This window comes from Streptopelia decaocto, assembly GCF_964273445.1.
Source record: "Streptopelia decaocto genome assembly, chromosome: 17".
Classification (NCBI taxonomy): Eukaryota; Metazoa; Chordata; class Aves; order Columbiformes; family Columbidae; genus Streptopelia; species Streptopelia decaocto.
Window position 1 is genome coordinate 12,147,270 of NC_138672.1, and position 13,716 is coordinate 12,160,985.

Below are 13,716 nucleotides of genomic sequence, written 5' to 3' on the forward strand. Positions count from 1 at the left end.
GAGCTAGGAAAAGTTCACCTTTATGTTGCCAGTCCAAGTCCACCTCAGCTACTTTGATCTTAGCAGCTTGATCCGCTTGTTGGTTGTTTAGATGTTCCTCGGTGGCTCGACTTTTAGGCACATGAGCATCTACATGCCGAACTCTCACAGGCAGGCTCTCTAGCCGAGCAGCAATGTCTTGCCACAGCGTGGCAGCCCAAATGGGTTTACCTCTGCGCTGCCAGTTGCTTTTCTTCCATTGCTGTAGCCACCCCCACAAGGCATTTGCCACCATCCATGAGTCAGTATAGAGATAAAGTATTGGCCACTTCTCTCGTTCAGCAATGTCCAAAGCCAGCTGGATGGCTTTCACTTCTGCAAATTGACTCGATTCACCTTGTCCTTCAGTGGCTTCTGTAACTTGTCGTGTGGGACTCCACACAGCAGCTTTGCACCTTCGATGTTTTCCTACCAGACGACAGGATCCATCTGTGAACAGTGCATACTGCTTATCAGTCTCTGAAAGAGTATTATACGGTGGTGCTTCTTCAGCACGTTTTACTTCCTCCTCATCTGGAGACATCCCAAAGTCTTTGCTTTCTGGCCAGTCTGTAATCACTTCTAAGATCCCTGGGCGATTGGGATTTCCAATTCGAGCTCTTTGCGTGATCAATGCAATCCATTTGCTCCACGTAACTTCGGTCGCATGATGTGGAGAGGGAACCGTCCCTGTGAACATCCAGCTCAGCACCGGCAGTCGCGGTGCCAGGAGGAGCTGTGCTTCAGTACCGATCCCTTCTGAAGCAGCTCGAACTCCTTCGTATGCTGCCAGTATCTCTTTTTCAGTTGGAGTATAGTTGGCCTCAGATCCTTTGTATCCTCGACTCCAAAAACCTAAGGGTCGACCTCGGGTAAGTCCATTATCTCCGGCTGCGGTGTAGAGCACGTTTTTAACATCTAGTCCAGTCCGAACTGGTCCAAGAGCCACCGCATGAGTTATCTCACATAGATTTGTTCAAAGGCTTGTCGTTGTTCCGGGCCCCACTCAAATTGGTTCTTTTAACGAGTCACTTGATGGAGAGGGCTCACAATCTGGCTGTAGTCAGGAATATGCATTCTCCAAAAAACTACAGCGCCCAAGAACCTCTGTGTCTCCTTTTTATTCACTAAAAGAGAAACTTGTTTTTTAACAAAACCAGGACACCTTCAAAAAGTTCTTCCTCCCTGGGTTGTATGGAAATTTAGTATTTTTCTCAGCTGAAAATTGCTTTGCTTTTGATGTTTCAATATTTAGACACTTCACACAGTAGTTGTGTATCAGAGTTGATTTGAGTCATGAGGCAGAGTGGTATGAAATTAAGTGATTATATATTCTTTGCTATGAGTAATCTGAACTAAAACAGGATGAGATCTGAACGTGTCAGAATAACATTCGTTGCTTTATTAAAGGATTACAATATTACAGGGGTAATCTAATATATTAAAAACCCTACTTTCAGTTATATACAACACATGCTACATCACACGTCAGTTTAATGCACTGTTGTAAAGAAGTGATGAGGTAATACGGGAAGCAGTGTGCAAGCAGACACACAAACACGCAGTAATATCTCACAAGCTTACTAAAAATATATTGAATGTCTAGAGGCTTTTGCTCTCCCTCTTATGTGCGTTCTGTAACGTATTTTTTGTAGTAGTTGCTCTTGAAATGGGTGTTGTAACAATCTGTTGTAGAAACCTACCTCGGAATAATATTAGAATTATGCCAGTCAGCATTTCCTAGTTGTGACTGACTCTAAATATAGAAGAGTAAATCTGTTTAATAATTTCACAGTAATATGTTATAATTGTGACATATGGTAAATATAACTTCTCTTGGCTACAGGTAACTTCTTTATATAATTTTTATCTACCGGCTAAGGCTATTAAATAGCTTCTATATTGGTATCCATCATTTGCCTGCAAAGTTGGATAGTCCCTTTAATTTATATCTAGTCATTTCTGATTACAGAGGCTACACAGCAGGTAATGACTGAAGTCAGGTACAGAATGCTGTGGCAGTTGTGTAGTATAACAGGTTGGCTATACGGAACGTTGTATCTGTTGTAAATCTGGATGAATTTCCATGTGCAGGTGAGAAAAATTAGTAGTGTTTTTAATCAACAATATTTGAATCGAATGTGAATTCTGATTTATTGGAGCAGATTACTGAAATGCTCAAAGTGAAGGGGGAAGACTCGATTTATCACAACAGTAATGGCTTGAGTATCTGCTCTCCAAATTATATTGTACTAACTTTATTTACGGCAGTTAATGAAGATTAAATTAGAATAATCACACTAATGTACATATATCAGCTACACAGTTCAAAGGATATGATTTCCTGTGTCAAGTGATTGCTCATAATAATAATACTAATACTCTTGCTGTACAGTTTGTAATATTTCCTGTATTTGAGAATATTTATACATAATAGAACATACAAAAATATTTAAATGTTGTGGCAATATTTTTACCATCCAAAGTTAATTTACAGGGAATAAAAACAAGAAAGTTTATCTACAGTCCATCTAAACTGCCAGTTTTAAAAGGCTTCATGTAACTACTTTTAGTACCAAGGGATGTTCTGAGTGTTGTGTCATTTCAGTTCCTTTTTTCTTCAGCTTTTTTTTCCTGAAATGATTCTTGAAAATACAATATACAAGCCCTCACATCTTGGCAGTAAATGTACAATATCTTACATTCCTCATTTCTGAAAAGATAATTCCGGGTAATAACATCATAGCTTTACACGATTTTTTCTAACAGGAAAGCAAACTAAGAGGAGAATTATTTCAGTGGAACGTGTTTGGGTTAGGCCTTATCATCATAACAACTTTCTTTAGTGAATATGATCCCCCCCGGAACTCAGCCCAGTAAACGCCGTCCTGGTACCGACTGCGGTAGTGTCCCCCGCGGTACCACACTCCATTGAGATTCGAGTGAGCACAGGCGTTGTACCACCATCCTCCCTTCTGGTAATGAGCACAGTTACCTGCAAGAGGAGGTGCTGATTCAGTCTTAGCAGTCAATGAGAGATCTTACAGCAAGCAAGCAGACCAAGCACAGAACAATTTTGTCTTTTAACTGTATGTTAAAGGTGTAGAAATCATGTGGTACAAAGTGAATTTAGGCTTCTTCAGCCTTCTGCCAGCTCTGTAGGGAGGTTCTATAGATCGACTCATGGCTGCTGCTCCCTCTTGCTGGAAAACCTGTTTGCATTACTGTCTCAAATAGGCTCCCCTACCATATTTTACAGACCCTTGTTTAGTGTAAATGAAAAATATTTCCATGAGAATTTTTGTTGTGGTGTTAGTAGCTATAATGGTTTGCACATCAGTTTGTGCTTCGGAAGTTACTAATTGACAAATCTCTAAAAATGTAATTTCTTTTTTTGTGTGTGTATGACAATAAGTATTTTTCCTTTTCGTTTAATTAAAAAGAAAAACAACAACAACGACAACAAAGCAGTGGGGGAAGGGCAGAAAGAGCGAGGCGAGGGAAAGGGACCTCGTACCTGTGTACACGTCGTGGTCCCGGTCCAGCGTGGTGAACTGTTTGCCGTTGTGCCAAGTGAAGGAATCTCCTGCGTTGCCGTTGTAGCGCCCCAGTCTCAACTTGTAATACTCGCTTTCTGGCTCCAGCCTGAAGCTGGCGTACTCCGCAAATACCTTCCGACCTGACCAGTCTTCCATTGTTATGAGCAGCTTGTAGTTGCCTTGATTTGTTAACCAATAAATATTTTCTAATCCAAGCCAATATTCTCCATCTATATTACCAAATCCTTGCTGTAAAGGAAGCAAGAGGAGCATATTAATATTGTGCATCTGTTTTAGTGGTAAATCTGAGTGTATTCTTAAGTAGAAACCCACAGTAACTTATTTCATAGAGGCTTCCTCTTCTGGAAGGGTAAACACACAAGCTGCTTTTCAAGTTAGCTGTTGGCCAGACTATAGAATCACCCTTTTAATGATCAGTAACTTGTAGAGAGTAGGAAACATTAAACTGCTCACTTGTGCTAACCTTGTATGTCTCCCAGTTCCTGAAAAAGTTGACTGACCCATCCAGCCGTCTCTGAATGACTGTCCAGCCACCGGGGTCATGCCGTTGATCGCACCAGACCTGCATAAGCCGGTTTGTGTTTTCTGGTTTTACAAGATAGATTGAGCTTGTGTCATGGCCATCTTCTAATGCTTGTAGGCAGTCTCTCCAGGGCCCTGTGTCAAAACAGGAGGACTCTGCATCAGAATTCAGCTGAGCATCTCTCTAATGCAGGGCGCTGTTTGAGCTGGTGGCTTTTTGCAGCAGGTTTGCTTCTGCTGGATAGTGTGTTTGTTTTTCCTCTTCTTGAAGGTACAGTGTTCACTAAGTGTTTCCAAACAGATTCACTTATTCTAACTTTATTTCTGGAACATTTCACATTGAATTACTGATAAAGATAGATTTAAACAAAATATTTAAGGCAGGTGCACTTATAACAGTGATTATATCTTCAAAGAAACGATATATGAATGACTTCACAGATACATATTAACGTCATGGTTTAACCCCAGCCAGCACCAGGCACCACAGAGTTGCTCACTCACGCCCCCTCGCAGCGGGAGGGGGGAGAGCATCAGAAGAGTGAGGTGAGGAAACAACAGTTTAATAATGGAAATATTATAATATACAAAACAAGGGGTGCACAATACCTTGAAATATGTTGTGAGTGCAGTTCATGTGCCTTCCTCTCTTTCAGGTCTTAGTTTCGGATGTCTGTGGGTCCCCTATCTTTTTTCTGAAGCGAGTACAGGTTGCCCATGCAGTGAAGAATAGATTTCTCTTGTATGGGGCGCATAATACTTGAACTATTTTTTTGAAACATGTGGGACCATAGGTGAAACTGGATTCTTGACCTGTTATTTCTTTATCATGTAGATCAACTGATCTCTAATATGATTTCAGATGCCTCTAATCTTGCTTATGGCAAAACTCCTAAGACTCTTAATGAGAGCTGTATAATATCCCTTACGATTGCACCGCTCGCTTCCCTTTGCTCCTGCCTTAGAGCGCAGGTGCCCTGTGTGAGGTACAGAGCAGGTACATGTTCCTTGTTGAGTTACACAAGCACAAGTACCACGTGCTAGATCAACTAACCTGTAATACCTTCAGGAACGTTTAATAAGAAATGTCAAACCCCTTCAGATGTCATGAATTACAGCAGCATGGTCTTGGGCACAGAGCTGACTGACTGTTGATTAATAAGATTCTTCTGCAGCTCCTTTATCTCATGCATCTAATAGAAATGGTGGGGTTGTCTTTGCAAAGCAACATGAGAAGAATCTGTGGGACTAGTGTGTCTGAATTGCTAGACATTCAGAATTCATTTCTTTGCGTGCTTGTATTGCAACTTGTATATTAAAAATACACAAGACATACACAGAGAACATCAGACCTAAGAAATCTCAATTAGTTCAAAAGAATTAATTTGCATTTAGTTTGTAAAATAAATAAGTTCTGTCTGCATTATTGCTATTACAATTAAGATCTTGCCCACTGTGTATTAGCGTAAACTAAACTAGACATAGCAATAATATTACTTACCAGATGGTTTATCAGTTGAAGATGGAATACTCGTAACTGCTGGCATGGTTGGTAAGGTAGGTGGCAGAACCTTTAAGTTCTGATCGCTCTGGATCTCATTAGTAGATATCTGGTTAATAAAGCGATTGTAAGTAGGAGGCTGGTACACTTTATTTGGCGGCTGTGGAGTTTGTGGCAGTGGCTTTATGGATGGCATTCTTTGACAATGTTCTTCCAGCTGGGCAATTATTATTGACTGATTATTGGCAATTGACATCAAATGTTGGTACTTGTGCTCTAAGTCCTTGTATTTGCTTGCAAGTTGCAACATATCTGCAGTTTGGTTCAAAATCTTATTCTCAAGTTGGGAAAGTTCTAAGGCGTTGTCACGTTTTCGGATAATTTCATGTAGTAACTGCATATAGAGCTGTGTGACACGAGAATTCATATTTCTGCTCTCTTTCCTTAAGAGTTTAACCTCATTAACAATCCCACCATCCACCTCTACCAGTTGCTGGAGGGTTTCTATTTGTCTCTTCTGTTTAAGAAGTTCATTATTAAGTAACTGTAGTTCTTGTTTATTTACCCTGTTTTCAAGTAGAACTTCAGGCTCCTTAGAATTAACACAAATTGCACCCGTCACTCTCTGTTGAGGCACAATAAAGGTGTAAGTGCATTTGTCCTGTGTGTCACTGGAACGCTTATATCTGTTCATATAAATGAATTCTTGTTCTGTTTCCTCATCATTGCCTTCAATTTCCTGTGTCTTGCTGGCAGTAGCTCCCACAACAGCTAGTAGCATTAAACAGATGAGTCTGGTTGTCATCATGATCCTCTAGTTCTGCTCAAATATTCTTCTGCCAAGAACTTTTTAAAGTCTGTTTTAAAATAAATGTAATAGTAAGTAACAAATAGGAAATCAGTGCAAACTTGCAACTGATAATCTGTTCTCAAACTTGAAAAATATTGCATAGTAAGTAGTATGTCTCTGTACAAATGAGATACTTTTCTTGCCCACCATGAACATATGCTGGCTAAAGGGGACATGGTAGGAAATAGTGGTACATTCTGTGGCCATAATTGTAGTTACTAGTTGCTGGTTTATCGAAAGCTTGCCAAGAACCACAAGAAACTAAATAACAAATAGCAGGATTTGGAGAGTGCTTTCTTCCAGGCAAGATAGATGTTTCATTTAAATATGAATCACAGTTTCATTTCTTACAGGTACAAATATAATTTTAACTGTAAACAGAATGTAAGTTAATATGTGCTGTTAAAAGTTCTAAAAATATCAAGTAGCTCATTTGCAGTATATAATGTGTGATCCTGCAGATCCTGTTTATGAGGGAATCTCTTGAAAAAAAAAAAGTGTTCAGAATGAGGCCTATTTTTTGCTTATTGTGATGGACTACATAACATAAATGGCATTTCTTTTCTGCAGTTGCATTTAAATGAGGTTCATAACCTGCTGTCCCCAGCACCCCCAGGTCCCTTTCCCCTACGCGGCTCTCTAATAGGTCATTCCCCAACTTACACTGGAACCTGGGGTTGTTCCTGCCCAGATTCAAGACTCTACACTTGCCCTTGTTCTATTTCATTAAATGTTTCCCTGCCAGCCGAGTCGTCGGTTTTTAGATTAGTGCAGCTTTACGTTTTAGTTGGATTGTAAAAGCAAATGGAGAGTGAGGGTGTTGGAAATGTAAAATCCCACAATGAGAACTCCAGAGGGTTTGGGTTTTGTTAGCAAACGCGAGTTTTGGTTGTGCGGAGTCCCTTGGTGCCAGTGTGTGTGGACTTGCACTGAGATGGCATGTTCCGGGCACCGGGCCAGTAACACGATCGGGTTTCACAACACCGTTGTGAGAAGATAGATAAGCATGAATTTTCTGAAGCTGCTTGCTTTCTTCCGTACTCCCTGCCCGTTTTCTCAGAGGTCATGTTCTGTTCTTACTCCTTCCAAACATTCTCTTGCTTATACTAATTATACTAATCCATCCGCTCAGTTTTTCAGGTAGTCTTCATATTTACTGTGGTTTATAAATGTTTGCTTTTTTCCCAAGGAGCGGGCCTTGCACTGGTGCAGGTTTTCTTTGGGAACAGACGCGTGCAGTCTGTTCAGGTCAGCGCGATGCCGCGGCCGGTCGCGGAGCGGGCGCAGCGCTGCGTGCCGCCGGGCTCGGGAGAGCTCTGCGGTTCCGCCCGCGTTCCGGCCGAGCACGGGAGGGGTGGGACGGCTGACGCGGTAGCGTGCGGGCTCGGTTGTGAAAACACGATGTAAACAAAGCTGAAAAACTGAACTGCAGACTTGTGTGGGGAATGATTTTTGGATTTTTGCCACTAGTTAGTTGATTCCATTGTAATCAGCGCCACACTGACAGAAACCAATTAACTGCTTTAGATATTCTTATTGTAATGCGTCATATACTGAGCTTTTCTGCCTGCTTAAAATCGTGGTGAAACTGGCTCAAGGACTAGTTCATCCTCTTAAAAGGAAATATTTTTTTCACTGAGGGGAATGGATGACTAAAGCGAGACTCAGAATGAGAGTATCTTAATTAGCTCTTGGAGAACTGTTTTGAAATGCTATCAAGTTCTGCAAGAAACTTCAAAAGATTATGTATCTTTTGGTGCCATGTAACGTCTTTTCCAAAGTTTTGGCAGAAGATAGCTATTTTAGTTACAAGAAGTACAAATTTGCTTTCTGGATTACCAAGAATTTTAGTTGTGTTGTTTGTGGATTGTTTTGTGCTTTACTGCAGTTCTGTCGTAGATGTGGAATGTAATTATTGAGAGCACTGCTTTTGTTGTTACTTCCCTTAACAGCGGCCTCACCTTATTTTCACTTAATCTAATCCCTACCAAGAAGTATTCATGCTGTGTGTGCCTATCTATATGTGTGCACATTGTATATAGTAGCCCTTAAACAGATTCACATTTTAATAAATGTGAAATAAATGATAATAAATAGTAATCAGATCATAGGGTAGCTATTTAATGCTTACACGAAGCTACTCATAAATGCTACATTCTTTTTTAAATTACTGCAGATTTCATCTTTTTTTAATACAGGTAGTCCTTTAGAAAAGTCATAGAAATTATTATGTCCTGCAAAGTTGTCTGAAAGGCATATGCATTTTCAGCAAGTTTGAGGAAGCATGAAGCCCAAAGTTACATGCAGAATTAAATAAGACTTTAAAAAGATTTCATTTTCTTGAAACTAAGGCCAAGAAGGCTTTTCACTGCCTGGCACCATTAAATGCTCCAACTATTTTGCAACTCTGTTCGCTTGCTCGTTTCAATGTGACTCTCACGGAGCCCCGGCTGTGTCCGGAGCAGCGGCGCCCCTGCCCGGCGCGCTCCCGCAGGCCCGGCGCGCTCCCGCAGGCCCGGCGCGCTCCCGCAGGCCCGGCGCGCTCCCGCAGGCCCGGCGCGCTCCCGCAGGCCCGGCGCGCTCCCGCAGGCCCGGCGCGCTCCCGCAGGCCCGGCGCGCGCGGCCCCGCCCGCCCCGCTCGTACCTGCTCCGCGGCCTCAGTCCGTGCGCGCCCGCGGCCCCGCGCTCCGGAGCGCCGCTGGCATCCCCGCGGCTGCCGCCCAGGGTAGCTCGGTGACCGGAGCCTGAGCTGCGCGGCTCTGTGCGCCGGGCTGGGGCTGGACAAGGAAATAACTTGGTGATCGACAAAATTCTGTTCTTTTTCTCCGTTTTTCTTCAAGATCCTTTCACAGCCTGGCTGCCGAGGCGGAGCCGCACAGCCGCACCATGCTCCTGGGGGGGCACAGCGGGGCTTTCCTCCGGCGGAGGGGAGAGCTCAGCATTCCGGGTTTAGAGTTTGGAATCCGTCACTTCACGCGAGGCTGGAGCAGCCTCAGTTGAACCTCAGCTCCTTTGTGGCAGACTTACATCCTGGAAGGGAAAAAAAGGCAAGCCTGCAACAAGCTGCCAAGTCCTGGTTGGATAAACCGCCTTCCTCCTCCCACCAGCGCCGGGATCCACCAGCGACAGCCGCCCCCGGGCCGCGCCGCCGGCAGCGGGGCCGCGGGGCGGGGCGGGGCCGCGGGGCGGGGCGGGGCCGCGGGGCGGGGCGGGGCCGCGGGGCGGGGCCGCAGGGCCTCGCGGGCCGCGCGGCGCTCGTACGTCAGCGCGGGGCGGGCGCTGTCCGGGTGTGAAACCAGACCCGGGAGCGCGGCCGCGGGCTCGTGATCCGCGACGGAGCGAAACGAGAGCGCTGCCTGGTGTGCGTGGGTGGGACGCTGGTCCGTGGAGCGGGGGAAGCTCTGGAGGCCGCTGGAGGAATGTGGCTTTGGTTTTGTAGAGCGAACGAGATGTTAGAATGTGTGGCCGCACGGGGTCCGTCCCCAGAACAGCGCGGGGGGGCGTCCCGCTGGATGGTCTCACAACGCGCTGGTAGCGATGGAAAATCCGCATCAGAGACTCTGGAGGAGTCTCTGCTGGCTTTGCAGCCCGGTCCTGTCTGTGCTGAGAGAGAAACAGACCGAGGCTGCTTTATGCAGAGCAGTGCTGATACTCTCCATTTTTACCACTTCCTAGGGCATTTCTATCTGGAAGCAGCATGTCTCTGGAAATAAAACTAAAACTGTCCAATTCAAGCAAGCTTTCAAAATAATGCAGATCGAGAATCCATAATTTGGCTGAGCACAGTTTTTAAATGTTTGCTTGCTACTCGTGTTGGTAACGCAAAGTGTCTTTTTTGTTTGATTGCTGTGAGTTCTCATGATTTCTCTAGAACTTTCCCAAGAATTGGCTGTTACAGAGCATTCTTCGTGTGGAACACTTTTGGTCATTAGCTATCACCTTTGGTTTTAAGAAAGTTTTTTTGAATTAATGTAACATTTGTTTTTAAGATTTTTTGTTAACTTGCTGGGAATCTTGCAAAGAAATTATCAAAATTAAAAATGAAATTTCACAGTATACCTATGGGGTGGGGGGGCATCAACTTTTTATCAATATTTTAGTAATACAAAGTGGTATTTTAGTGTCATTGTATATCATAGCTGTCTTTAGAAAACGATACTATGATGAAATGGTGCATGTGTTTGTAGTTTTTCAAGCAGTTTTAAAGAGCTTTGGGTTTTGAAGAAAGTGAGGAAACGTATATGAGAACACTTAGATTAATCAAAGGACAAACAAAGAGGTTTAAAGATACTGATTAAACCAAACTATTTCTGTTCAGGTCAGAACATGGACAAGTAGTGGCTATTTGAATAATCAATTATTTGTATTGAAAAAGTGAACGTGTACTATGTCAGAAAAAAACACATCTACATATATTACACTGGTAGTTCAGTATGCCGTAGACTTTATGCTGTACCTTTACTGTATTGCCTGGGATTCCTGCAGGGAATATTAGCACCTCTTGTTAGTTACTGTCGTTACCATTAGTTTCTAATTTAACTGAGAAGCTTCCTGTTTTCTATATTTAAAGAGAGAGGACGCAGAACCAGGGACTAGAGTGGTCATTCCAGTGCTATTAAGTAGCATAGTCTGGATACTTGGGATTAAAGCAGACCAGTGCACTAGTTTTGTACTGAAAGAGCTGGTTTAATTGAACCAGAATGTGATAATTCTGTTCGTTTTTGATAGATTCAGCAATAGGCCCATTAAGTTTTCGTCCGGCTCGCCCGCGGTTCTCGCTCCTCGTTCTGCAGGGAGCTGCTGGAGGGGCGGGGAGCGCGGCCCGGGCGCTCGTGCCCTCTCCTTGGACTGGGACGCTGGAGTTACGGCTCTTTTTAACGGCTTTGGGCTGAATGATGTGATTTTTCAAAACATTTCATAGTTGTTCCATTTGCTTTTCATACTGAGAATCTGAGGGATCAGTTTATTTTTAAATGCATGATTGGAGAATAACAGATCCTGCTAATAGTAGGATACTAATAGGCAGTTATTTCTGGCTGTGAAAGCTGACAGTTGTCTTCACCAAAGTAATTCAGTTGTCAAGGAGTGGTCTAATGTTAGACTTGGCTTTGGGAGCCAGTGGAAACACTGTAAACAGCTGGTCATAGCAGTTAACTTTGAGTCAGGGATTAGAAGCTCAAGCTAAATGAGATAGGTAGGAACGTGCATACATTCCTGAATGTAATTCCAGCAGTTGTATTAAGCTACTTCCACTGTTAGTAACTTACAGGCAACATCATTACAGGCGTTACTTTTCCCTGTGTTTTTGGAAAAATGGTTTTGTGGTGTTGTGAGCATTTGCACTCTCCTTAGACTGAAGGTGTGCAAGGGAAGGTGCCAGACAATGGCAAGAACGGCAGTTCTGGAGTTTGGACCTGTATGAGTAGGAATCATTGAAGTCTTTTTGACTGAGAGGGCTTTGTGCGCCTGACGCGCCGGCTGCGGTTCCGCGCTCGCGGTGCTGGTGCCGGTTCCGCTGGCCCGACCCGCTCGGCACCGGCTTTGCCTCCCGCGCGGCCCGTTCGCTGGGCCGCGGCGGCGCTGCCCATCGCGGGGCGCTGCCCATCGTGGGGCGCTGCCAATCACGGGGTGCTGCCCATCGCGGGGCGCTGCCAATCACGGGGCACTGCCCATCGCGGGGCGCTGCCCATCGCGGGGCGCTGCCCATCGTGGGGCGCTGCCCATCGCGGGGCGCTGCCCATCGTGGGGCGCTGCCCATCGTGGGGCGCTGCCAATCACGGGGCGCTGCCCATCACGGGGCGCTGCCAATCACGGGGCGCTGCCAATCACGGGGTGCTGCCCATCGCGGGGCGCTGCCCATCGCGGGGCGCTGCCCATCGCGGGGCGCTGCCCATCGCGGGGCGCTGCCTTCGCCAAGGTTCGTCCTCCGTTGTTTCAGAGCGCTCCAGGTCCTGCCAGGGTTAACCAGTATATACATTTGGTTTTGTAGAAAAATTTTCCAGCCCTTAGGCCATGGAAAATATACAGTCTTCTTGAAACCAGCGATACCACAAAACTGTTGGCCTTTCTTACTATGAGCTAATCTCCTAAGAATGTTGTCTCTGGTTTTACAGACTGCTGACTGTGGTGATTTGGACTTTCTACCACTTAGTTAATTGATAAGTTGCTTTCTATCTGTCCTCTGCTTTATTTAGTACGATACAAGCACACTATTGTATGTGGGAAAAGGCTTATATAAGTAAAGCTGAGTACAAACTGGAAACATATTTTTGTCTCTTCTGGTTTTCCTATCAAACCAGTGTCATTATTCAGATTTGGGGAGAGAAAAGGGAAAAGCCTGACTTTCCATCGGTTCCCTCCTGCTGCGTGTGCCAGTTACACGGCGTCTCGCAGACACGGCTTCCTGCGCTAGAGCGGCCGGCGCGCGGGCGTTCGCCGCGTGGCCTCCGGGCTCCTGGGGTGAGCAGCTGCAGGAAGCTGTGATGGTGGAGAACTAAATTCGTTCAATAAAACATTTCACTTTTTCTTTCTCCTCTTGTAGCATGTGTTTGTTGTTGTCACAGTAACAGTACAATTTACCAAACAAATGTAGATTATTATAGTACTTGATCAAAATTGAAAAAAAAGTAGGAATAGCAAACTGAAGTCCCCAAGCTGATCTGAAATACTTAACCATCTGCTAATTATTCTTTGTTGTAAAGTAGCGAATGTCTGACTAACAAGAACACGGCACAGCAGCCGCCCCCTGCCTCCGTTCGTTTGCAGGACTGCACAGCCCCCAGCAGAGCGCTGTGCGCCGACGCGTCTCACGCGCCGTGCCCGGGTGCTTCAGCCACTTAACCTGCTGTTCGTCAGCTCTGCTGTTTCACAGGATGCTTTTATATCCATATAGGAGTTAATAAAACTAGAAAGAAAGAAGGACACACCTGAGAGTGGTACAAGTGTCCGGTCTGTGTCCGCACTGGTTTTTGCAGTGCGCTTTGCAGCAGTGAGCATTCGTGAGACACTTTGAGGTGCTGTAAATTTTGGGTTGCACCTTGTGCCTGCAAATTGTCATAAGTCCCTGAAAGAGATTTGAAATTCTGAAATGTTAAGAATAAAGGGTGCTGATACCTCTAGAGGCTGCCCGTTGTTACGTATTTTCTATGAGGAATTTAAACCCCCCTTTTGTTAAGTCTTCCTGGTCATAGTATTTATTCCCCTGTCTTTCTGATAGGGAAATGCTATCTGTTTGACTGAGCTCATGGAAAATAGAGGATAACAAC

The 13,716-nt window shown here is 44.6% G+C and overlaps 2 protein-coding genes across 9 annotated transcripts in view; one reads left to right on the top strand and one right to left on the bottom strand.

The window, feature by feature from the left end:
- RALGPS1 (Ral GEF with PH domain and SH3 binding motif 1) overlaps positions 1-13,716 on the top strand; it is a 62,906-nt gene that overhangs the window by 19,271 nt on the left and 29,919 nt on the right. The window lies entirely within an intron of this gene.
- On the bottom strand, positions 1,400-9,609 carry ANGPTL2 (angiopoietin like 2). The gene is made up of 5 exons (XM_082067476.1): positions 9,096-9,609; positions 5,602-6,458; positions 4,042-4,235; positions 3,536-3,806; positions 1,400-3,013 (listed from the first exon to the last, which is right to left on the bottom strand). The coding sequence occupies exons 2-5, from the start codon at positions 6,407-6,409 to the stop codon at positions 2,814-2,816; spliced, it is 1,473 nt and encodes a 490-aa protein (XP_081923602.1). The 5' UTR covers positions 6,410-6,458; positions 9,096-9,609; the 3' UTR covers positions 1,400-2,813.

Bases quoted from the DNA above. Each gene is read 5' to 3' on its own strand.
- ANGPTL2 (XM_082067476.1), bottom strand. From the start codon at position 6,409: ATGATGACAACCAGACTCATCTGTTTAATGCTACTAGCTGTTGTGGGA. The intron at 4,236-5,601 runs GTAAGTAATATT...GTTTTGACACAG, and splicing joins TTCAACTGATAAACCATCTG to GGCCCTGGAGAGACTGCCTA. The intron at 3,014-3,535 runs GTACGAGGTCCC...CTCCTCTTGCAG, and splicing joins GGACCACGACGTGTACACAG to GTAACTGTGCTCATTACCAG.